Below are 25,364 nucleotides of genomic sequence, written 5' to 3'. Positions count from 1 at the left end.
TTTTTAAACATATTTACAATAGCTAATTTAAAGTCTGTGTCTACTGAGTCCCAAATCTCGGCTTTCTCAGGAGCATTTTCTCTTGACTGCTTTTTTGCTTCCTGTTAGTGGCATAACTATACAGTTAAATAATGTATCATAATAACTCTAGGGTCAGATAGGTATTTATTTTGTTGCTAGGTTTTTGTAATTGTTTTTCTTGTTGCTACTTACTTGCTTACTGACTTTTCTGAACTAATTCTGTAGATTCTGTATTGCTTCCAGTGTATGGACACTTAAGTCCTCTGGTGGCATTTTTTTTTCAGTTCTTTTATTATTTATTTTAGGAGTCATCCTGTGTCAGTACAATTTAGTGGTCAGCCAATGACTGGTTAGAAGAGTTTCTTAAATGCCTTGTCTGTATGTCTTCCACCCTTTTTATCCCTTCCCACTAGAGGATCTATGTGAGAAGGCATGCCTTCAAACTTGTTGCAGTTTATAAGACAGCCTTAGCTTTTACTTCCTGTAAACCTGCAGGGTTTCAAGGTCAGCCACTAGTGAGTTATTGGGAGCTTCTCTTTTCCCAGATCTTTCTTGGGTCACCTTTGACACCCTAAGAATATGTCAGAGCTTTTCAAAGTTTCAAAATCTAGTTCTCCAAGATTTCCTTTTAAATTTCTAGGCAGGTTCTTGTTTACCCACCTGAAATCATAGCCTTAGGTAGCTGCCATATTGCCACCCATTTACTATTGTTTTGATAGTACTCTGGGGATAGGTTTTTTTTTTTTTCCTCCCATGAGCTGAGCTCTGAGTCCAATCAAATACCCACAGCACTCTGGGGATAGAGATTTTTCCAGGAAGCTGCTTGTTCGGACAAAATACTGACTGTGCTCTGGGGATGATGCCTTTAATGTAGCTCTAAAAGAGTTCTGTCCTTTCTGTTGGCTATCAGGCTGCCAATTTTTTGCAGCTATGATGCCACTAAGCTGGGGAGAAAGGCGGGTGGGAATAGCCTCAAGCTAAAATGTTAGAGACACCACTGTCTTACCGAGGTTCAGTAGTTTCTCTTAGACAATTTTCAGGTTTTTTTCTGTGGCTTTGGTTAATTTTCCGAGTTTTGAAATGGTTGGTTTTAGTTGTTTTGCCAGTATTTGTATTGTTTTTGTGGGACAGTTTGTGAAGGTTCTTGTCCTACCATTCCGGAAGTCTGTCTCCTCTAGGATTCTGTATAAGTTACAGAATAATGGCAAAGCAAAGAAACAAAAAAGGAGCCTCTTAAAGAGAAATGTTACCCTTTTTCTTCCAGCTTTGTCTTTTTCTGTATCCCTGTCTTGTCTTCTGTACTGTCTTCCAACCTCTCTATGGTGTTCTCTCTGTGATGGTTTAGTGTAGTGAGGAGAGTCTTGGCTTCGGAACTTGAGCACACCCGGATTCCATTTCTAGCTCTGCAACGGTAAGCAAGATACTGACTTTCCTTCGGTCTCAGTTTCCTCATATAAATTGGTGATACTTATAGAATCACAATAAAGATTAAATGAGAAAACTTTTAACGAGCTTATTCCAGACCTGTACATACTAGGTGCACAATAAATTAGTAATATAATATACAATGTATTAAATAAATATACAATGTAATAAATAAAATTTATTATTTATTCTCTCATTTCATCCCTTTTTACTGACCTATCTTAATGAGTTTTGGTGTAAAAATAGTAGTGAATGGGTTTAGGAAAGTAACTTATAGAAGAAAGATAATGAAAAGAGAATCATGTCTTTTCTTTGCTGTGTGATCTTAAGCAAATTATTTAGCCACTTTGAGCCTTAGCGTCCTCACCTTTTAAATGAGAATACTAGTATGTGCCTCTGATACGTTAGGGCCTTGCTTTGAGAATCAAATGAGTTCATGACACTGTAGGCTTGTGGAGGCTTTGCACCATGCACTGTCTGCAAACATACAGTGGTCTCTAGTTTGTGAAGATAAGTGTCTGGTTCTTGGATTACATTCATGGGATTAAGTTTGCTTTTTTTTTCTTCTCAAAAAACATAAACGTAGAATGTAAAATAAGTTGCTTATTATTTGTGGCACCATTTCCCCCCATCTTTTGAGTTAGATAAGTATTTTGCCATATTTATCCATTATGTAGCAAATGACATTTATTGTTCATAGACTTTGGGTTTAATATTTTCATTTAATTGTTCACTTTGTGATTTAGGCTAAAATAGAAGAAAAGGCCATTTATGAATGCTGTGGCCATCGAAATATGTATGTGAACATAGCAAGAAATACTCTGAAGAAGCTGAGAGACCAAGGTAATGTCTTTTCAATTAAGTGATAAGATAAAAAGTTGTGATTAACACCCGACACTGAATGTGTTTTCTTCATTAACAGCGTTGTTTTTAGATATTCAATGAAATGTATGTTTTAAATATTCTGTTGAGTCGAACGTGCAGGTGGCATTTTTTTGTTGAAAGTAACAAGTTAGCCTTGAACTTAGTTGTGAATATAACCTCACTGAAGGAGGTTATCAGTGATATATTTAAATTTGATTTCTGGTTATAAAAGTAATTCACCTCCATGTGGAATAGTATCAGTACTTCTCAACTTTTTAAAAATCAGTATTGTCCCCCTAATAAACCTATTTTTTCTACCTCCTTCACCCCCAGTAAAATGAAGTACTGAGGGATAATATTTTATCAGTTAAATTGGGTTTTGTAGAGCCACATACTATAGTAATATCTAAGATTTTTTTCACTCCTCAAAAGCCAACCTTACTCCTCTGGGGGCAGTACCACCCCAGTTGAGAATACGTGGCATGAGTTCTAATAATACGGAAAAACATCTTTTTTTTTTTTTTTTTTTGGTGGTACGTGGGCTTCTCACTGCTGTGGCCTCTGCCGTTGCGGAGCACAGGCTTCGGACGCACAGGCTCAGTGGCCATGGCTCACGGGCCCAGCCGCACCGCGGCATGTGGGATCTTCCCGGACCGGGGCATGAACCTGTGTCCCCTGTATCGGCAGGCGGACTCTCAACCACTGCGCCACCAGGGAAGCCCCAGAAAAACATCTTTTAAAAAAACAGTCAAAGACAGCTATCTTCCAGATCTCTTATATAGACCCTCCTTTACATGACTACAGAGATATATATAATATTCATGAATACAATCATTTTATATACAGTGTGTCTAACTTTTTTTACTCAGTAAGGTATCATAGAAGTCTTTTGTCAGTTAACCTGGAATCCACATTCATATCTAGATCTGTATGGTACTTTTTAAAGACTGCATGAAATTCTGTTGTATAGAACCTATACTATACATATTCCATTATATGGAATCTATAATGTAGATGAACTAAATGCCTTTGGGTATTTAGATTGCTTACATTTTTTTTGAGTATAAATTCTGTGATAAATATGTGTGAGGATGTTAACACGTTAACATTTACTTAAACCCGAGCGTATGTATCTTTAGCATAAATTCCTATACACAGAGAAGCTAGCAGAAAGGGTCTGCATGTTTAAAATTGGTAAATATTGTGGTTTTTTCCAATTTTATTTATTTATTTATTTTTGGCTGCATTGGGTCTTCATTGCTGCGCGAGGGCTTTTCTCTAGTTGCGGCAAGTGGGGGCTACTCTTCGTTGCAGTGCGTGGGCTTCTTATCGCGGTGGCTTCTCTTGTTGCAGAGCACAGGCCCCAGGTGCATGGGCTTCAATAATTGTGGCACGCGGGCTCAGTAGTTGTGGCTCACGGGCTCTAGAGCACAGGCTTAGTAATTGTGGCGCATGGGCTTAGTTGCTCCACGGCATGTGGGATCTTCCCGGACCAGGGCTCGAACCCGTGTCCCTTGCATTGGCAGGCAGATTCTTAACCACTGCGCCACCAGGGAAGCCCTGGTAAATATTGTTAACTACCCCAGAAAGGGTTTGTCCATTTACATCGCCCACTAGTGGTGGAGTGTGTGGTTTTCCTCACACCCTGCCAAACTTTCTTATTTATCCTATTTCAGAGTGTGAAGGTATATTAAAAAAAATAAAGTTAATTTAATATATTTTATTACTACGAAGTTGAAGATGTTTATTTCTCTCTCTTTTTAAATTTGCTCTTTGTATCCTTCTGCCCTCCCTTTATAAATTGTCCTATTCATTTGTCCTATTCATATTCTCTTTTAATAATACTGCAGATATTTTCTTTAGTTTGTCACTTGTGCATCAGCCTTATTTATACTTTTTTTTATAATATAGAGGTTATTTTCAAAGTGTAATCAATCTCTTTTTTATTGGTTTCTGGGTTTTGTGTCATGTTTTGAAAGTCTGTTCCATTCTCAAGAATGTAAAAACTGTTCATCTGTAATTCCTTTATGGCATTTTTTTAATGTACAGCACTTTAAGTAGACTTAAATACATGTATTAAAATATATGAGATCTCTTAGATTAGTATTTTCATGGCATTCTAGCTTCCCCCCACTTTTTCTCATATTAAATATAGCACATAGAAACAGAACATGCAGGGGCTTCCCTGGTGGCGCAGTGGTTGAGAGTCCGCCTGCCGATGCAGGTGACGCGGGTTTGTGCCCCATTCCGGGAGGATCCCACATAACGCGGAGCGGCTGGGCCCGTGCGCCATGGCCGCTGAGCCTGCGCATCCGGAGCCTGTGCTCCGCAACGGGAGAGGCCACAACAGTGAGAGTCCCGTGTACCGAAAAAAAAAAAAAAAAAGCCTCATGTAAGAATTGAAACAACGTAGATGCTTTTAGAATCTCTTAATACTTCTCATAACACAGTTTTTCGTTTTACAAAAGAGTTTGCTAAAGCATGTCTAGTAAATTCTGCTAAAGTAATAAATTAGAGAAACTTTCTCGAGAGCTCATTAGAGTGAGGGGATCTGGGACTGGGTTACTGGTGTTGGGAAGAGATCCTTGAGCTATCTTGCCTTTGTGAGAGTCGTCAGGGTTCCCATTGTCTCCTGCTTGTAAGCTTTTGTACTTTTCTTATCTGAGTGAGTATTAAGAACTGTTACGCAAGATTTCGAGCCAGAAGGCCTGGGTTTATGTATCAACTGTGCTGTGTGACTTTGGTCATATGTCCTTACTTTTCTGAGCCTCATCTAACTCATCTGTAAAAATGAAGTCAGTTCACTTGCCATTCTGGCTTAATGTAAAGTTTAAATCAACATGCTTAGAACAGGTTTCGGCCTGCTTAATATGCACCAGCTATTACTGATATAATTTTAACTTTCCCATCTCTCACCCAAAACTTAGGACATCACGTGGTCCAGGGAACAATATTGATTTGTTGTGGCTGTTACTGAAGGACACGAAGACTTGGATTCTTTTAGACTACTGTCTTACTTAATGTTAATCAGAATCCTAGCATTTCATAAAAGGGTTAGTAGACTCTAACCCTACCACTACTTAAAAAGGGAAAAAAAGCAATTTAAATTTTATTGGACAGCTTTTCTTTTTCTCTTAGCGCTCACAGGAATTATTCTTTAAGACATCTTAAAGGCTCCCTTCTAACTGAAGCACAGTTCTGTGAAAATAACTACCCCCAACCCAACCCTGACAAACCAGGAAATATTCTTTTAAACCCAGGCATGACAAAAACTCTTGTAAATGATCATAAGCATATGGGTCCAAAAATTATCCTTTCTACACGCTGAGACTGGAGCCCTAAAAGTCCCAGTATTCTGGGACTTCCCTGGTGGTCCAGTGGCTAAGACTCTGCGCTTCCAATGCAGGGGGTCCAGGTTTGATCCCTGGTCAGGGAACTAGAGCCCACGTGCCACAACTAAGACCCAGCACAGCCAAATAAATAAATATGAAAAATAAAAGTCCCAGTGTTCTGACATTTTCTAATCGAAAGAAGATTTGTGGCCAGCCATGGCCACAAATGATGGCCGCATCATTAGGCTACAGGTAAAAACATGGTTGCATCTCATTTTCTTTCCCTTTCCGTTTCATTTTAGTCCCAGTATCTAAGTGCTTTATTTATGTAATCAGTTTTATTAAATCTTAGCAGCCATTTCAGGTAAGTACTGTTACCACCTCCATTTATACAAATGAAGAAACTAAGGTTCAGAGAGGTCAAATAATTTATCAAAGGTCTCTCAGAAAATAAGTGGTAGAGCCAGGATTTGAACCCAAGGAGTCTGACTCTGGAGCTTCTGCGTTTACCCCTAGACATATGTAGGCAGTGCTGTGTTCCGTATACTTCATACCCTTTCACTAGGAATTCTTATAAAAAGACTTCCAATGAGTCTTACTATTTTGCATTTTCTCCAAATACTGGGCATAGTTAGTTAATATATTTATCCCACTCCCTCTCCCCCCAGAAAAGAGATAGCAAGAGAATATTTAACATTAACACAACTGTCAAATGTTAGGTCCATCAGAGTTTGAAATGCAGTTATAGAAATATTTTTCATTGGCCTTTCTTTAAATCCTCTCATTGGAAGGCAGTACACTTAACAGTTAAGAACCAGGGCTCTGAAGGAGAAAGGCGAATCTGGGTCTGGGTGCTGGGTAAGTCATGAGTCACTCTCCCAGTGTCGGCTTCCCCACTCTGAACAATGAGATTATGGTAGCTGCCCCATCAGTAGCTATGAGAATCCGTTAAAATAGTGCATCTGAAGTGCCTGGTGCAGTGCCTGCCTCGTCATCGCATAACAGACACCCAAATAAAAGAGTTGCTGTCATCATCGTCATCAGAGCCAGTTTGAGGGTCATTAATAAAAACAAGTATTCATAAACGGGTCTAGTGAAAAGCCCAGATACACTCTCAGTGACAATAAACAGATCACTATGTGTCTAAAAGGAAGACATGGGTCCTAATTCAGGAGTTACTATGTACTAGAGTTGATGACAGATCAAGTTGGTGACAGTCAACTTGTGCTGCTAAAACCACAATCCCCTGGCGTTGGGCTGACTCTGGAAGCAGGTGGGAGAATGCCTGTTTGAGCAGTGGCAGCCCGGATGCGGAAGCAGCTCACCTGCACGTACCCCTTTGCATAATTCTGTTCCTTTTCCTGTTACTTGGAGATCACACTGAGTCTGTGCTCACGACAGGATCAGGAATGCAAAGGCAAGTCTCTGCATGCAGGTCCTCATTTCCCGCCCCGAATCTATTCATGAATAACTCTACTTCACGTTCTGTTTTAGCTTCTAGGAGGATGTGCTGTCGATGTGGGAAGATCTATGGCGTGACTCCTGCAGGCAAACACAGCAGCGTAGAGGAATGTCACTACCACTTTGGCCGACTGGTGAGTCATAAAGGCAGGTGTCTGGTCGTTCCATTTCATTTACTTGATGAGCCGGTGCCAAAGCGATGGGGAGAAAAGTGGAATAAAGTATTCAGTTCAATGTGTATTTGTTAAATACAGTCCAGTAAAGAGAAACTGTATTGATTCAAAAGTTTCCATTACAAACATTTACTCCCGACCATCACTTCTTAACTTTGGAGCTCGCTGGCTCAAGAAGTATGGCTGTGATGATTCTTCTGCCTGTTTAAGACCTCAGGTCAATCAACTACCTCCTGACTTCACCTGCTTTTCACGGGCCAGCGTTAGAATAATTGCTTACGGCTTCAGTTCCTTGGCCCCTGCCCTGCACTGAGTGAGGATGAACAACTGCTTCCTCTCCCCCAGCCCGGCCCCCATTTCTTCTCCAGCACAGTAAATTCCCTACAGTCAACTCAGATGTTTTATTTCCCTACTCAGACCAAAAAACCTGGGTGCAGTCATCACTGTCTCCCCTCGGTGCACACCCCCCCATTCAAGGCCTTTGTTTTGTTTTTCCCTTTTTCTTTTTTTCTGCCTATGCCAGCGCCCTTAGTTCCCCCACCAAGGATTGAATCCAGGCCACGGCTTTGAGGGCACCGAGTCCTAACCACTGGACCGCCAGGGAACTCCCTGGTGCGCCCTTTCATCTCAGCAGTTTCCAGGTCCCATTTGTTCTGTTACCTCCAAAGTGTCTCTTCTCCACCTCTGCTGCCCCCCACCAGGGCCACAAGACCCTCATCTCCTTCCCAAGCTACTGCAGCATCCTCCCAGTCTTAACACTCCCCCGCCCCAAGCTACTTCTCACCCAACAACCCCCGGAATAATTTTTAAATCACAGTTCTGTTTACATCACTCCCCTGCTTTAATGAAAATTCTTCAATAACTTTGTCAACCCTGCCGAATTTGGCCTCTGCCCGCTATCTTGTACCCTTTCCACAGTTTCTTTCCTATCACACTGGCCAACTTTCTGGAGCCTTCTAACCTGCTGTCTCCTTTTCACGCAGCTGGTTCCTTCTCATCCTTTGGGTCTCTGCTTAAATGTGACCTACTCAAGGTTCTTTCGTGACCCCGTGACCTAAAATAGGTCCTCCCTCTTCTATCACAACCTTTGAGGGCCTTTGACTGTCACTGCCTTTGACAGCACCCAACTGCATTTTGTAATGATTTAGTGATTTATCTGCCATCTTCAAAAGACTGCAAGCTCTTGGAGGGACCGAATGTCTCCCCAGCACTTAGCATGGTACCTAACGCATACAGGCTGTCAGTATCTGCGTGGATAGATGGGTGAACAGATGAATTATTTATGTAGATATGGAAATGAATATGAAAGCTATTATAATAAATGCTATGAAGAAAATAAAGCAGGGCAGAGGAAGTAGAGAGGAACAGTGGATGTGATTGAATTATAGAATCAATATAAGAATAATGGATCAATAGTAAAGTAAATCAGACAAGTTTGACTTAAGTGTTTAGGGCTTAGTTTTAGTGGGTGGGGAGACTGTAAATTCCAAAAAGGAAGAAAAATAGGAAGACACTGAAGGAGAATAAAAGTAGCAGATTAACTACTGTGTGGAATAACTAGACAACACAGCATAATGAACAGAATGGGACTTTGGAGCCGGCGGACCTGAGATTTTGGGCTGTTTCACCACTTACTTTCTCTGAGACCTTGAGCAGGTTTCGGAAGCTCTCTGAGCTTTTGTTTCCACATTCATAGAATGAGCTTTGTGTGCAGTTTAGTGAGCTGACATGTCCAATTCCTGGCTTCTAACAGATGCTCTGTTAATACTGGTTCTCAGCCTCCCTTTCTCATCACAGGAGAAGGTAAGATAAAGGCGTGAGATGTCAAGATTGGATGGGTAATAGAAGGTTGGTTAAGCAAGAGTCTTCAGTGCCAGCCTGAGAAATCTGCATTTGATTAGCAATGTAGAAGTGAAGCATTCGAGGAAAGTGATGTAATGAAAAATGTGCTTGAGGAAGATTAATCTAACCACATTTTATGGGAAAACTGGTGCAAAACCTGCTGTAGGCAGAGGGGATTTTAGGGAACAGTTGGGAGAACATTACCTTGGGCCAGAGGGAGGAAGGGCTTGGGGTAGGTAAGGGTACGGGTGAGATGGAAGATGTGAGAGAGATAAAAGAGAGATGAAGGCTTAGGCTTGTTGCTGTGAAAATGTGCGAAGTGTCTGGCCAAGGCAGTGGAAGAAGAGGGTGTCGGGATTTCAGAGGTCCAGCCAAGGTTGGAGACAACATCTTTGTTACGGTCTCAGTCTATGTAACTGGGTGATGTCCTCGGGTCAGATGCAGGAAGGGAGAGGGTGGTAGCCGGAGCCCATCATCCAGGGGCTTCAGCACAGAGGGCAGGTCAGGGAGGAGAATATTTTGAAAGGATGGTTGAGGTAGAGTTAAAGCAAGATAAAGAAGTGATATCAGGAGAGGAGCTGAGGGGCCCGGCCACGTTATGGGGAAGCAAAGGGAGGAAGGGGAGAAAGGCATTCAAGACACTGGTAATTATAATTCACCTTCAAAGTGCAGCCTCTGAGAACTCGGCTTCTAGGAGTCAGTGTTTCCTGTTTGTTACATAATAGCTAGAAAAGCAACCATGCAGAGTTTTAGACTTTACATCAGATCGCTTGCATGGTGCAGTCTTAAAGATCCTTGTGCGTGAGACGCTCTGGGAGTTAGCCACTCCGCCTTGTCAAGCTTCCTTGTTTTGATTTTTACTTTTCGTGTGGTTTGCAGTTCTTGGTGGCTTAGAAAGGCGGTACAGCTGTTGTGAAGGTGTCCTTCGATCCCCCGGGTGTCAGGTCGCCAAGGTAGGGCTTGTTCCCCAGAATGCTGCTTGTTTCAGAACCAGAGTTGCTGCCTCCTGCGCAGACCTTGGGAAACCATAAGCATTTGGTATAATCCACTAATTTTCAGTTGATGAAATTTTTATGAGCTTAGTTGCTCTTGCCAAAACATACAGTAACTTATTTGGCAGTGTTCGTTTCAGCTTCATGTTCAGGACCAAAAAGCAAACCTAGAAGGCTTTGTGAAGACTTTTGTCAAGTTCCCACCCCGCAGCGGGAATCACGTTGTATTTGCCGTGAATTGTGAGGTGGTACGTTGGTGGTATGTTTTGCCTTATTTATGCATGTGTAAGGAACGTTCCCAGGCTCTCTCTCTCAGTCCCACACAGTGCTGCGATGTTGTTCACACGTTTTCAGATGAAGCAACTGAAGCTGAAAAGAGTTAAGTGACTTGGTGGGATACCTGCACTTGGTGATGGAGCCAGGAGTTGGCCCACGATCCTCTTTCTTTTACTTATTAATTTTTATTTATATATAATCACTGCTTGTCCTACTCATTACGTTGCTGAAATTACAGGGGTGGAAAATGTTATGAATACTACTGTTATCCCCCAAATCAGCATAAAAGCTTTAATTTTTAAAAAGCTATTGTTTTTATAGAGACAGTAAAATGTTTATAGGGAGTTACCTTCTTCCATATGAGAATCAATACTAAACAGTAGGGGAAAAACAGAACTTGGAATCATGAAACCTCGGAAGCTCCACTGCTTATCAGGCAAGTCTCCCGGATGCTCCAATATGTAAATTATGAGGTTAATAATAACCCAACAGTGATGGTGAGAATCAGATACACTAATATATGGCAAAGTGCTTTGTATGTGTCAAACATCATGTGAACAGTCATCTTTAACAAAACATAAAATTAAATTTTTGTTCCCTGTGACATATTTGGAAAGCAGATTTGTGGAGTTTAATTTTAATAGATATAGAAGGGAAGTGTTCACTTTTTAAGCTTAGATTTTTGTTGTTGTTTTGTTTTGTTTTTTTGTTTTTTGCGGTACGCGGGCCTCTCACTGGCGCCACCAGGTAAGCCCTAAGCTTCGATTTTTAATTGCAGACAATGAAAGCTGTTTCTGGCTTAGAAATCAAATGTTTTTTTTTCATTCAACAAGGTTTATAACTGCATTGTTCAATATGGTATCCACTAGCAAACAAACGTGTCAGTATAGAGAACAGAGTAGCAGTTACCAGAGGGGAAGCGGGGGAGGGCAAAATGGGTAAAGGGGGTCAACTGTATGGTGATGAATGAAAACAAAATTTTTGGTGGTGCAGCGTGCTGTAGTGTTTATAGAAGTCAAAATATAATGTTGTACACATGAAACTTATATGATGTTATAAAACAATGTTACCTCAATAAAAAATTAAATTAAATTAAAAATTTAGTTCGTCAGTCATACTAGCCATATTTCAAATACTCAATCCCCACTTGTGGCTGGTGGCTACCATATTGGACAGGACAGAAATAGAACATTTCATCTTCACAGAAGGTTCTTTTGGATAGCACTGATCTCTAATGAAAATAATTGTAAAGCCTATGCCAAGAAAATGAAATTATTTTTATTAGCAGAAATATTACCAACATTAAGGAAAAAATTAAAGCTTGGAACATCTTTTATATGACCGTCAGATCCACACACTGGCTTTTGTTACCAAAACTGAATGATTGGGTTAGATTGTATATTCCAGTTAGAAATATTCCTTTAAGATATCTAAGATGTTAAAATATGTTTGCCCAATATGATGTTTAAATTTGATATTTCCGTCTTTATAGCGCTATACAGCCAAAGGTTTGGAACTTACTCAAGTGACAGTGGTTGATCCCAGCCTCCAGGTGGGCTATGATACATCTGTGAAACCAGATGAAGAAGTCATTGACTATAACACTAGGTATGCATTATACACAGGGGTTTGTTTTTGAAATTATAGAACATTCAACATGTACTTTGAGTTTTAGCCTAGGTACTTTTATTTGATTCAACTTTAGAGCATGAGTTAACACTGTTTTCTTTTAATTAATTTGTTTATTCAAAACTATTCATGTTCTGTTGAGTACCTTGCTAAAATTATGCAGACCCTGTATTAGGCCCTGGGTAACAACCCGAAATGAGAGATACGGCCTCAGCACTCACGGTGTTTACATGTTGGAATGGTAGGTAGGAGGCTAGAGAGACAGACAAAAATATTGAACAAGTTATTTATTCATTCATTTATTCATTCAATCATTAATCAGTTTCTTCTGAAAATACCATACTGTTCCCATTAGATGAAAATTTCTATAATCCTGTAGACGTGTCACTGAGTATACATAGCTTTGATATAGCATACAGAACACTGGTTCAGTGCAAATTCTATTTTATTATTATTATTCAAGTAGGACATGTTTCTGATCCAAATGCAATGCTAACTTGAGATAGTATGATACAGATGTGCCTTTTATTTTTAAAAACCTCGTATAAAATACCCAACAATATCATTGATTAATTGAATTGGATTTCCTAAAGGCACATAAGCCATATGACGTGACATATTTATATATTTATTTAAATATATCTATTTAAATATAAAATAGAAGACATTGATCTTATTGTACAATGAAAATTTAGAAGTGTTAATTACTGGTGTGATTGTATTTATTCAATTTTCTTTAACAAATTCTCCAATGGTACTTAATATGACGTGTGTGTGTGTGTGTGTATACATGCCCACATATATACATACATTTGTATATGTATAGATGAACAAATATGACTTGATACACATATACACGTGTATATTATATGCATTATATACTATAGTACGTAGTTTATAGTATTATAGTATATATAGTATACATAATATATATTATATATGTGTACGTCCATAATGTTGGAGCACAGTAAGGCAAGGTGGTCAAGTGAATTAAAAGTTGTTGTGATAAATTTTGAGAATAATTATAAAGAATTCTGCTAACAAGTATTTTTTAACCTAAATTTCCTCATGGTTCATAAAAATGGTTGTATACATAAAAACTCAGTAAAAGTTGCTGTTATCAGATAATGCATTTTGTTACTAATCTCTCTCCTGACCTCATTTGATTTCTTTTTGTACTCATTTTGGCCATATCCTAATAGCCCCATCTATTTTATATTTTACTTTTTTTTTTTTTACTTTATTGAGCTATAACTGACAAACAAAATTGTACTATATTTAAAGTTACTGTACTCTTATTGGTTCTCGTTCTTCCATGGGTTTAGCGGAATCTTTTCTAACTCCTTTTTGGAACAAGTCAGGAAATGCTTTGCTAATTACTGATACTCATAGCAGCAAAATGAGAACTGAAGGTCTTGCTTTAAAATTAAAAACTTGAATCTTAAAAGAAAAAGTCAAAAGGGGGCTTCCCTTGTGGCGCAGTGGTTGAGAGTCCACCTGCCGATGCACAGGGACACGGGTTTGTGCCCCGGTCCGGGAAGATCCCACATGCCGCGGAGCGGCTGGGCCCGTGAGCCATGGCTGCTGAGCCTGCGCGTCTGGAGCCTGTGCTCCGCAATGGGAGAGGCTACGACAGTGAGAGGCCCGCGTACCGCACACACACAAAAAAAGTCAAAAGGATTCAATGCATTGCATTCTTTTAAAATGAACCCAAGTACTCCATCCATGATAATGCCCTCTTAATTCAAATATTTGATTATGCATCACATTCCTTAACTAAGCCAGATGATGGAGCCAGGTATCTTTTGTTCAGGAGACAGTACTATGAACATACAGCTTACATTGAAAATACGTTTGCAGTATTTTTATCTCTTTTCTCCTAATTTGCAGTAAAGCACAGCAGTAGCCACATTTCTGAACACTTACTTTTAGTATGTGCTTCATGAAAACCACTAGGATAGTCCATTTTCTGCATGTATTTTCACTGTTTGCATGTATTTTCATTGGGTCCTTATAAGCCATTAAGATTGGTAATTGACCCTACTTTACAGATGAGAAGACTGAAACCAGAAGGCTAAGCAACTTGTTGAAAATCAACTATAATAAGTAAATGGCATAGTCATAGCATAGCTCAAACTCAGGTTGTCTAGACTCTGCTTAGGGCTCCTTCTGCTTTTCCATGCTTCTCACATTTCATCTTTAGCTTTGCCTTAATGGGAGATAGACTACTTAACTGTAACTGACAAAACTCAGATTATACAGAGATGAGAGTTCACAAAGGAACTTTATGAACTTGTAATAATGTCTCCCCCTGCCTTACATGATTGATCCAAATTATAAATTTTACTAGGTTTTATCAATATAACCTAGTAAAGGGATAGTTGGCAGACATACAATAAGATCTTTGTTCTGTTCATCAAATGTTTGTCACGTTGAGTCAGTAATGTGTTCTAACTATAACGGATGAAATCTACTTAGTTGTACTCTTACATGCACTGTGTGTCTTCTTGGGATAGGTTTTCTGGTGTGGTTGAAGATGACTCGAAGGACACGAAAACCTCAATCCGTGATGTGCAAGCCACCTTGTTGAACCTGTTCAGCACTGACACTGTACTAATTGGACATAGCTTTGAAGGTAGTCTCTATGCACTTAAGGTAAAGAGTTAAAGGCTCATGTTCTTATAAAACTGTATGTGTTAATGTGGTAGTCATTATCATTGTGTTATCACTGATGCTTGATTTGCCCTTTTAGACAAAACAAGATAAGAATCACTATGCTGATGACTTTGTCCAACTCTTACAAACCAGAAGAAGTATAAGATGCCCGAGTCATCTGGCTAAACAAGATCAGAACGAAAGTCCATTATCAATTGTGATGAAACCAAAATCGTTCTTTTGACGTGGTCTTAGATCATTGTCTTTAATATTCAAGTGGGTAAAGCTACGTTTATCTAATAGGTTATTATAGTCACGTCCTGGAAGATACTTTTTCATATTAGGTCAGGTAGATTTATAAAGCCTACCTGTAAGGTAGGCTCAAAATCAAATGGCATGTTCATTTTTCTTGGCATGATAGACTTGAAAATCTCCCCCTTAATACTCCAGGTTAAAATGGTCTGTTCTTTGCTCCATGTTCTAGAACAGGTGTCAGCACACTATGGTCCATGTTAGCCACCTGTTCTTGCAAATACTTTTATTGGAACAGAGCCGCCACACCCACTCATGGATGTATTTTCTGTCGCTGCTTTCATACTACAGTGGCATTGTTGAGTAGTTATAACAGAAGTGGTATGGCCTGCAAGCCTAAACTATTTAGAACTCGGAAGAGAGAGTTTGGTGGCCACCCCCGATCTAGAACAGTGCTCTGCAACAGAACTCTCCGTTCTACGTGTTCACTAACCGATATGGTAGACACTAGTCACATGTGGCCAGTGAGCACTTAAAATGTGTCTAATATGACCGAGAAAACGATTTTTTCATTTTGTTTACTTAATTTTAATAGTTACGTGTGGCCGGTGGCTACCACATTGCACAGCGCAACTCTAGAACTTTGGGGACCTTGACTATTTGTTTCAGCCACCCCTAGGACTTACCTTCATGCCGAGAAGGGCTAGTTCTTCTTTAGTGTAAGAATGTCAGTAAGGCCATTTAATTTTCCTGAGTATCCACCTCTTTCCCTGCAAAGCTGGTACCCTAGTATAGATAGTTGTTTCACACAGCACTGTTGTCTCTGCATGTGACAGATGAGACTGGAATGTGCTTGCACCAGACCCCACCCAAGTGTGAGCAAAGAGAGTTGGGGACGTAAGCTTTTTGTAAGAAAGCTCTTCACAGGGATGGCCTTCTGTCACCTCAGCGACAGCTTGTCTCAGACTCAGTTTCTCACCATGACTTTCCTTCTCCCATTTTCCAGGAACCGTTCTATTTCACTTGTCTCCCAGACCAGAAAATTTGAAACCACTGTGTTTTTTTATTCCTTGTAATCAGTCTGTTTCTTTCACCCAGATTACTCGTAGATTTCTCTATTTTTCTCTATTTCCCCCACCACCTTCTTTCATGTGCTCAGTATTCTGCAGCCAGGAACCAGTGTCCAGGAGGTGGCTGACACATTAAAAGTGAGAATTTAAAGCATTTATGGATGGGGGGTAGTAGGTGCTAAACATTAAACTTCCATTCTTCTTCTTTTTTTTTAATAAATTTATTTTTTATTCATTTATTTAATTTTTGGCTGCATTGGGCCTTTGTTGCTGCGCACGGGCTTTCTCTAGTTGCTGAGATCGGGGGCTACTCTTCATTGCGATGCGTGGCCTTCTTGTTGCGGTGGCTTCTCTTGTTGCGGAGCATGGGCTCTAGGTGCGCGGGCTTCAGTAGTTGTGGCTTGCAGGCTCAGTAGTTGTGGCGCACAGGCCCATTTGCTCGGTGGCGTGTGGGATCTTCCCGGACCAGGGCTTGAACCCGTGTCCCCTACATTGGCAGGCAGACTCCCAACCAGTGCGCCCCCAGGGAAGCCCCAACCCCTCTCTTCTTGATCAGTCTTTAAATTACTCTTGTCCTGAGGCTAATCTTCTTCAACGCTTTTTCAAAGTACAGCTCTTCTAACAAGGAATCCAAACTGGTACCTGACAGTCTAGGCTCTCAGTTATCTGACCCTTCTCTTATTGTATCACTACTTCCTACTTTATTAAATATCAGGAAAAATTTATTCACCTTTTTCCATGTGTAAGCAGAGGGAATTTGGACGTAGATGGGACTAATCCTTGTCCATGCTCCCTCCCCAGGGACAGAGAAACCACTGAAATGGGACTTGCACTAGAGTGAGGTGTCCCCGTGCCTCCGCTGAGTCACAAGGTGGGAGGGGCCTGGCTCACCCTTTACCGCCCCTCACCCTGCCAGTAATTATTGGAACACCTCTGAGCTCATGCTTCCCCCTGGTGGTGCTCTCTTGGTAGGAACGTGGACTTGGAAGTCAGGCTGCTGAGACTGGATTTCCTTCTACCCTGCTGACTCAGCTTAGGCAACTTTCTTAACCTCTCGAAGCCTCAGTTTCCTTGGCTGTAAAAAGGGACAATAACATACCTACCTTGCTAGGTTACTCTGCAGGTTGTAGTGAAATAATCCAAGTTAAGTGCCTAGTGACTGGCCTGTTGTAACTGCTCATGTCACTTGGTTTTGTAGCATAGTTACTGCTGCTACAGTTACTGCCATCAGTTTCCTTATTCCTTGGGAAGAACGTCTAAAGAGTTTTCCTCTTTCATTTGACAGTTAATTCATACTTCAGCTGTGGACACGACAGTTATGTTTCCTCATCGGCTAGGCTCACCTCACAAAAGATCCCTTAAAAGTCTAGTGGCCGACTACCTGTGGAGAATCATTCAGGATGATGGTAAGAGCCTGCTTGTTCGTGATAAAAATCGGGATCCTAAGTCTGACTAGAGTAAATCAGGAGGTTCATGGTAAAGGTCTGCTGTTTGAAATGCTGCCCTGTGGGTTCTCTTCTTGGGTAGAGAATCCTAAAGCTTCTGCTTAAGTAAAAAGTGTTCCATGCTCACTGCCTGGTATGGTCCTAGATGTTCCACAGGCATCAAAACAGCAATTAAACTGAGACTGGTGACTGCATCATGGTTCACCAAGTTGCCTGACCTTGGAATTCATGCATAAAACTTTTGTTGGGGCTTCCCTGGTGGCGCAGTGGTTGAGAGTCTGCCTGCCGATGCAGGGGACACGGGTTCGTGCCCCGGTCCAGGGGGATCCCACATGCCGCGGAATGGCTGGGCCCGTGAGCCATGGCCGCTGAGCCTGCGCGTCCAGAGCCTGTGCTCCGCAACGGGAGAGGCCACAACAGTGAGAGGCCTGCGTACCACAAAAAAAAACACTTTTGTTGGTGTAGAGATCTAATTCCATTCTAAATTTTGCCCTGTACCTCCTTTCATATGTGATTTTCGTTAAGCCTAAAGAGATTCTAAAATTGATTGGGTCCAAGTTATCTCACCCAGGGTAAATAGCGTGCGTTGCGTAAGAAGTACAGCTCAAATTCAATAGATTCATGCGTGCACTTGCTCTGTAGTGGATTGGTACAGAGGTTTTGCTCTCAGAACTTTTTTCCTTTTTGGTTTTTCTGATGAAAAATACCCAACATTAAACAAGTTAATCAAATACAACAAGTACAGCCACCAACTATCCTGTTAGTGGCATTGTGATATGCACGAGATACATGTCTGGCTTGGAATGGAGGTTAGTTACTCTGTACATTTCATGTATACCCACATAGGCCCCACTTTTGCACAAGAGGGAGAAGGAAGTTAATTTTGAGTATGTTAAAATTATGTTATAATGCTGTATGTTTCTACAGATGCTCCGCTGATCATGTCATTTATTGTACAAAATACAGATTTTACTTTATGGTCTTTACTCTTTCATTCTTTGTCTATTAGACACTAACCAAAACCATCTTGCAGAGAATCTTTAATTTACATTATCTGCTTTGTTAAAAATATTCGTATCTCAAGTTCCCAGAAAATGCCCTTATAAAATTTGTAGTGTGTTCTACTGAAAACAGTCTGGAACCATGGACACAAAAATATTTCACCTAACAACAAAAAATACCCTATGTAAAACAAAATCTTCGAAAAGTTATATAATAGCACCGTTCTCTCAGAATAACACAAATAAACAACAATACACCATTTTAGAAGTGTGGTCCATATGATTTTTCTCATTTAATCTCAGACGTCATTTACTATTTTCACCAGAACTGTAGGCTTGATATTTTGGCTAGATTTCATCTACTTTTTTCTTTTTTATTGCAGTACGCAGGCCTCTCACTGTTGTGACCTCTCCTGTTGCGGAGCACAGGCTCCGGACGCGCAGGCTCAGCGGCCATGGCTCACGGGCCCAGCCGCTCTGCGGCATGTGGGATCTTCCCAGACCGGGGCATGAACCCGTGACCCCTGCATCGGCAGGCGGACTCTCAACCACTGTGCCACCAGGGAAGTCCCACCTACTTTTTAAAACCACGTCATTTTGTATCTAAGGTCACTCTTTGTCTAGAGAGGTGTACTTTTTCTAGCATCTCTTATTTCTGGCTTCTTGTCAGATCGCTGTCGTTCAGTGGTACCTGTCACTTTGTTGGTGTATCTCCCTGGAAACGAGGTTCATGGAGAAGGTACTGATGTGCTATCCAGTCATAGCAATGTAGTGACCACATGACTGAGGACAGGTCACATAGAAAAAGGGAGATGCTTGTTCATCTGGATTTATGTAAAACATTTCTAAAGCAACCAGTAGGGGTTGTTCTAGGTATGAAATAATGAAATATTGATAAGTGGCCAGTGGTAATTTTGTTTCAAACTCAAGACTTCGTTTTGAGACTATCCGTGGGTAACATCACAGAGTTGTCTATGTCTAATGTGCTATTTTATATTCTATACTATTTGGAGGTCACAATTCAAGTGAAAATGCAACCGCCTGCATGGAACTCTGGAAGGTAAAAGACGACCTGAAAGGAAAGAAGTAACCACTTTGCCCAAGAATATCTTAAACCTCTGCATTGCATCCGTGACTACTTGGCCTTCACTGCTGGCAGTAGAGTTTGGTCTACAATAACATGAGGTTTCTCCACACTTTCAAAGAGAAGAGGAGAAGGAAAAGCACTGTTGAGGTCTATTTATTACATTTTAAAGGTTAAATTTCCACAGTGATTTCTAAAGTTGTGACTGGGGGAGAGCGGGGGAAGGAATTAGGTTTTTTTGGAATTTGACTCATCTTCGTAGGCAGTGTACAAATAACAGTGGAAGATGGTTTGAAGTTGAAGTAATGGGTCCAGGACTTTCACAAAGGTCATTTCTCAGGTTACTTAAATTCCTTTTTCTCTCTAAATACTTAGAACCATTATACTGCTTGGAGATAGAAACATCTTTACCTAACAAAATTGTAAGTTTTCTTTAGATCATCTATATAGAAATAGAAGTGGAGATTTTCCTCACAAAAGCTATGGAAGTAAATGTAAGCTTTTCAGTGTACTATTAACATGAAAGCTCTGGTCATTTGGCTGTTGTGTAATGTGTTTTTAATCTAACTGTTGTATTCTTACTTGATTTTGATATCAACAACTCACTGAGTTTTTTTTTTTTTTAAGGCAGTGTCCTACGGCTCTTCTAAACACACTGAAATCTAACCGATATACCCAGTACTGGAATTGTCTAATTTCCTTTAAGGCGTTGGTTCTTTCCTTCTTAATTGCTTTTTGATAATGTGGAAACTGGCCCATGGAAATGACATGACTTTATTCAATTTGACTACTGACCTTTGCGTAAGTATGAATCTTTAATATCAATGCCGTTAACATGCTACAAAGCTACAAAGGTTTCTCTGCCAAGGGTAGGGGTGAGACCCAGAGCTGTCAATCGTACGGTCTCTGGGCCAGGAGTAAATTCAAGTTGATGGTGATGACGTGCCCTCAGTAAACACCTCAGGTTTGCTGCTCTGGTACTTTGAATTTACAAGTAAATCTTAAGTATCACTGAATTCCTTTCTCTTTTTTCTTTTTAATTATCTACTTCTGGCTGCATTGGGTCTTTGTTGCTGTGCGCGGGTTTTCTTTAGTTGCAGCGAGCGGGGGCTACTCTTCGTTGTTTGCGGTGTGCGGGCTTCTCATTGCGGCTTCTCTTGTTGCAGAGCATGGGCTCTAGGCACGCGGGCTTCAGTAGTTGTCGCGCATGGGCTTAGTTGCTCCACAGCATGTGGGATCTTCCCAGACCAGGGCTCGAACCCGTGTCCCCTGCATTGGCAGGCATGTTCTTATCCACTGTGCCACCAGGGAAGTCCAGTTCCTTTTTCTTGATACCGTAAGTACTTCCTTAGTCATCTCTTACACCTGACGTGAAGTAAATTTGTAATGATGTAAATTTAAAGTATTTTCAATATATGTAATCAAGAAGGTCAGGCTGTTATAGAAAAAGCAGCTGTTATTGTGTATTCCAAAGCCACATGCAAAATTTGAAGACATTATCTACATTTTTCAGATCATCCTTGTTCTTGTTCAGTTCCATGTACCTGCAAACCAAGAGCTGTCAGGAGTATCTCCACAACATTTGGGTAAAAAGCAAAAAGGAACTATTTATGTATATATACATATATATATATACATATATACGTATATATATATACATATATATATAAATAGTATATATATGTATATATTTGGACCTACTTTCAATGGCTCTTCATTTGAGCCCCTACTTAGTTGATGAAATAAATGCTGCGACAGCAGTCTTGCTTTTGTTGTGTCTCCACTGCATATGCTGTTGTGGATGAAGAGCGTTTGGGACAAATACAGTTTCCTGGTCATTGTTTCTGATGCATAAAGTTGAGCAGATGGCAGGAATATGGACCATTATGCGGTATGGTGAACTATTAACATTGCAGCACAATTAAAAGGGATTCTAGTTCTAAGCCCTCAGTTCACATTGGAATACTACCAGAGGTGCAAGAAAACAGATTAGACTGTAGGATACTTCTGGAAGACGTTTCTAATCTTGTGAGCTTGAGATATGTCTGGTGGCATATACCCACCAACTGCTCTCTGCATATTACCAACAAGGTAGAGGATGATAATTTAAGGTGTTTAAGGTGTTTTTCTCAAAAGTATAATACAGACGTTTGGCAATACCTATGAGACACATTCCTGGACAAAATGGGTAGGCAAGACATTTATTCACTTACTATATGATCTCAGTGTAGCATGTGCCTACAGTATAAACGGTAAACTCACAAATGATCAAAACTAAAACTTTTTACAATGTGCAGTACAGGTAGGGATGTTAATCTGATATGATGTCACATGTCTCCCAAATATAACTAACTCCAAGCTTCCTATTTTAATTTCTTAATAAACACATCAATGTTATCAAAGAAACTAAAACTAAATCCTATTAATTTATCAAACTTATACTTCTCTCAAAGTTCTTAGGCTTCTAAGGAACGAGATTTAAATCTGTTTTTCAGTGTTAGCATTCTGGACTGACTTGTGGGCTCTGGAAACACCTGACAAAGTTGTCAAATTACGGAATGAAATTGGGGTGGCTTCTACAGGTGAGGGGGAAAATTTAGAGATAGAAGAAGCTCTTTTATATCGCTTAGGTACAGACTTAAATCCATGTCCTGTAAGAACTCATACGTTTCCCCTACTTTTCTCACCTGTGCTATCAGGGTCAGGTTTACAATATTTTCTTCTACACAGCAAAACATAACATCCAATATATAGGTAAATATCAAAAATATCAAAAATATCTGGGACAATGAGTTATGCACTACAGTAATTGTACTCTCACACCTTCCTGTAAAGTCCATGTTTTTAGAAAAATATATTATTGCATATGAAACCACAAACAGGCATTCTGATTCCAGCACATTCTTACTCAACACAGTATATACAGTCCTAATAGAGGGTACTATAGATTCACACACAGGGGTCTTACGGTGAATGTCCCAGACAGACAGCAATCTATATACACGTCCATATTCCATGTCACCTCTCTTGACAGAGGCTTGCCTGCTTGGCATCAAGGTCTCAAGGGTCTCTCATGCCGGCGAAGCGGAAACAGAATATACAGCTGAAGATGGTCTGTCCTAGGCTGCTTCTTCGGCAGAACAGTCGATTCCCGCGTAGGTAAACTTCTCATAAAGCGTGGTATTCACATAGGTCTAGAAGAACAAGAGTGGTTCAGAGACACAAACTGGCTCAGTCCTGCCTCCGCCAGGGGCAGTTACAGTAATACCCCGGTTTCCTTAGCTTGTTTCAACACAAATGCAGATACTTGGGGGGGTAGTTTTCTGTCCTCATTCCCTCTGTTGTGTTTAACAACTTTCTTCCTGAAAAGCATCCCTTGCCTTCTGCAAGTAAGATTGCTTCCTCTCACTTGTTTCAGTCTCCGGCTTCTCTTTCTCATGGTCTCTCACTGGTCCCTCCTGACATGCCCCACATCCTCTAAGGCCCCTTTCTCTGTCTGCTTCTCATCTCCTGCTGTGTGACCTCACCCACATCTTTGGTTTAATTACCAACTGGGTTTTGATGACGTTCAACATCTACTTCCCTAACCTAGATTTGTCTTTCGAACCTCAGATCTGTATAGACAACTACTTTCTAGAAATTTTGATAGAATTCCTGACCCTCCCCGTAGTAACCTGTAGACCACGCTCTGTTGTCTACCTGCTGTTTGTCCTTGGGCAAGTCACTTTTCACCCTTCTAAGTCTGTTTCTTCCTCTATAACATTAAAGGGTCAGGCTGTATGACTGATGAGATTTAAGATTCCTTCTAGCTCGAATAAGCCAGTTCTATATGTTGTTCTACTGTGTGTGACTGTATCTTATATAGGAATCTTATTTCCTCCAAAACTGTAACTTCCTCAAAGTTGGGTCCACATCTTTTATGTCCCTATAGCACCTAGGGTCATGCTCAGGGGAACCTGTTGACTTGTATCAACTTTTTATTAACCACAGTGGACACATGAATTCTACTTATGTAGAATTTGATCTCCATACTCACCTTTCGTTCTTCTAACATCCTGTTTAAGGACACCAGGATCTGGGCAAATGAGGGCCTTTCATAAGGCTTCTCCCGCCAGCATTGTCTCATGAGATCATACCTTTGAAAACAGTGAAAGGGTTAAGTCTACAACTGTGCTTCAGGCCTAGGCACAGCCAGGTGCAGGTGTAGGGTATGGCAAAAAAGAGAATGTAGCCACCCAACGCATGGTCATCATGCTTAGCCAGTAAAAGACAAAAGTACGGCACCTAGGAAGGTTCTGTTAGGCCTCCCATCTCCCCATCCAAGTCCCCTTTCTTCTCCCAGTAGATCTAGTGCCTGCTTTAGGTACCATTCCCACAGGATCTTGGTCTCAGCTATTCTGATTATCTGGAAAGAACTGAGTTACATGTCTAGGGCAGCATGTCCCTTGGAATACCACACCTCTCAAAATGTCAGTGTTTTATTTTTTTAAATGGCCCCGTGCTCAAGTAAATTTGCAAAATGCCACCCATTGCATCTTCCTCTTAGGGATCGACCCAGGAAAATCGTGAGAAGTCATCCATTAAAAACAAACAACCTTTTTAACCAGGTTTAACCTAGAAGCTTCCCAGACATAACTGATCACAGAACTCTTGTGTCATTTATTTACGTCTCACACTTTCCACATAGTTTAGGGAGTGCTGGTCTAAGTCAGTACTTTCTCAAATGTGGCCAGAACTACTTGTACTGTTAAAATGCAGATTCCTGGGACCCACCCTAGATGTACAGAATCACGTCTGGCAATGGGGCTCAAGATTTCACATGCTGACCAAGTGACTGAGGGGAACTGTAGTGCCCAGAGCGCTCTCAGCCATCAGCCTGGGGTGTGAGAGATTCTATCAATAGAACAGTTTGTAGTTTAACAGAAGTTTCATAAGGGCTGAAAATATCACTCCTTAGGGAATGAATCTCAAAAGGTGGGATTTTAGGGACTTTGTCCAATGATGGTTCAAATACATGCAGGTTTTCCCAGGATGGTCTAGTTTTATATCTCTTGTACCGTAACAATAATAACACCCTATTTCACTCTTAGAAGAGGCTTGGTCTGGATGGTAAATGATTTGCTCAGCCTAGAGCCTTGCACTCTTCAAATCATGCCAGTTAGGCAGCAACTACATTGGTTAGCTCTGGGAATGGCAACATCACTAAGGATAATCATTATTCCCCTGAGAAGAATACTTATTCCTGGAAAATAATCCTCATAGAAGTAAGATTTTATGAAGAAAAATCTGTCTTCCTTAATATAACAGCTCTGAAATCTCTGTCCCCAAAGTTAGTCTCAAGGTTTCATACATTTATTCGTGGATAATTTTATGAATTTATTTCAGATCTTTTCTGTCTTTGTTGCCCTTTCTCATTTCAACCTTAAGATTCAACCAAGAATCATCACCTTAAATTCCTCCTGGACTTCTATGCCTAGAAAGCTGTTATTCCCTGCCCATTGCATCACAGTCTTCATTTCAAGAACCCCCTTGTTTCTGACTCTCTGGGGTGTGCGTGTGTGCGTGCCTGTGTGTACATATAGGTAAACATATGTACATGTATCAGATATAGCTCCTTCATTAGAGTTAGTCCAAGAAAGGTACAGGGGGAAAGTTAGGATAAAATGGCCCCGGGCGAGGCCTGACTTACACCTCATCATCACAGTTTAGGGGCTTCTCCAATCTGTAGCCCTGGGGCAGCTTCTCGTAGAGTTCTGCACACGTCATCCCACAGTAAGGGGTGCCACCTGGAAGACAGGAAACGGTGCGCCCTAAGCCCCCTCGGATGCAGAAGGCAGCATCT

General features: G+C 40.7%; 2 protein-coding genes across 3 annotated transcripts in view; one reads left to right on the top strand and one right to left on the bottom strand.

Annotated features, from left to right (window-relative positions):
• LOC132427422 (RNA exonuclease 1 homolog) overlaps positions 1–20,258 on the top strand; it is a 44,673-nt gene extending 24,415 nt beyond the window's left edge. The window contains exons 6-12 of the mRNA XM_060014865.1: positions 2,193–2,289; positions 7,137–7,237; positions 11,879–11,994; positions 14,532–14,670; positions 17,278–17,398; positions 19,452–19,672; positions 20,150–20,258. Of these exons, the coding sequence (XP_059870848.1) occupies positions 2,193–2,289; positions 7,137–7,237; positions 11,879–11,994; positions 14,532–14,670; positions 17,278–17,398; positions 19,452–19,528 (651 nt within the window). The 3' untranslated portion in view covers positions 19,529–19,672; positions 20,150–20,258. The remainder of the gene's footprint in view (positions 1–2,192; positions 2,290–7,136; positions 7,238–11,878; positions 11,995–14,531; positions 14,671–17,277; positions 17,399–19,451; positions 19,673–20,149) is intronic.
• Positions 20,259–21,224: 966 nt separating this feature from the next.
• Positions 21,225–25,364, bottom strand: part of TEK (TEK receptor tyrosine kinase) — a 103,777-nt gene continuing 99,637 nt past the window's right edge. For both annotated transcript variants that reach the window (XM_060014862.2, XM_060014863.1), the window contains 3 exons: positions 25,212–25,308; positions 23,559–23,658; positions 21,225–22,716 (listed from right to left, as the gene is read on the bottom strand). In XM_060014862.2, coding sequence (XP_059870845.1) covers positions 22,642–22,716; positions 23,559–23,658; positions 25,212–25,308 — 272 coding nt within the window. In that variant the 3' untranslated portion in view covers positions 21,225–22,641. The remainder of the gene's footprint in view (positions 22,717–23,558; positions 23,659–25,211; positions 25,309–25,364) is intronic.

Source organism: Delphinus delphis, chromosome 6 (genome assembly GCF_949987515.2).
Source record: "Delphinus delphis chromosome 6, mDelDel1.2, whole genome shotgun sequence".
Lineage (NCBI taxonomy): Eukaryota > Metazoa > Chordata > Mammalia > Artiodactyla > Delphinidae > Delphinus > Delphinus delphis.
Note: the sequence above shows the minus strand (reverse complement) of the source record. Positions and strands in the feature narration are given on the sequence as shown.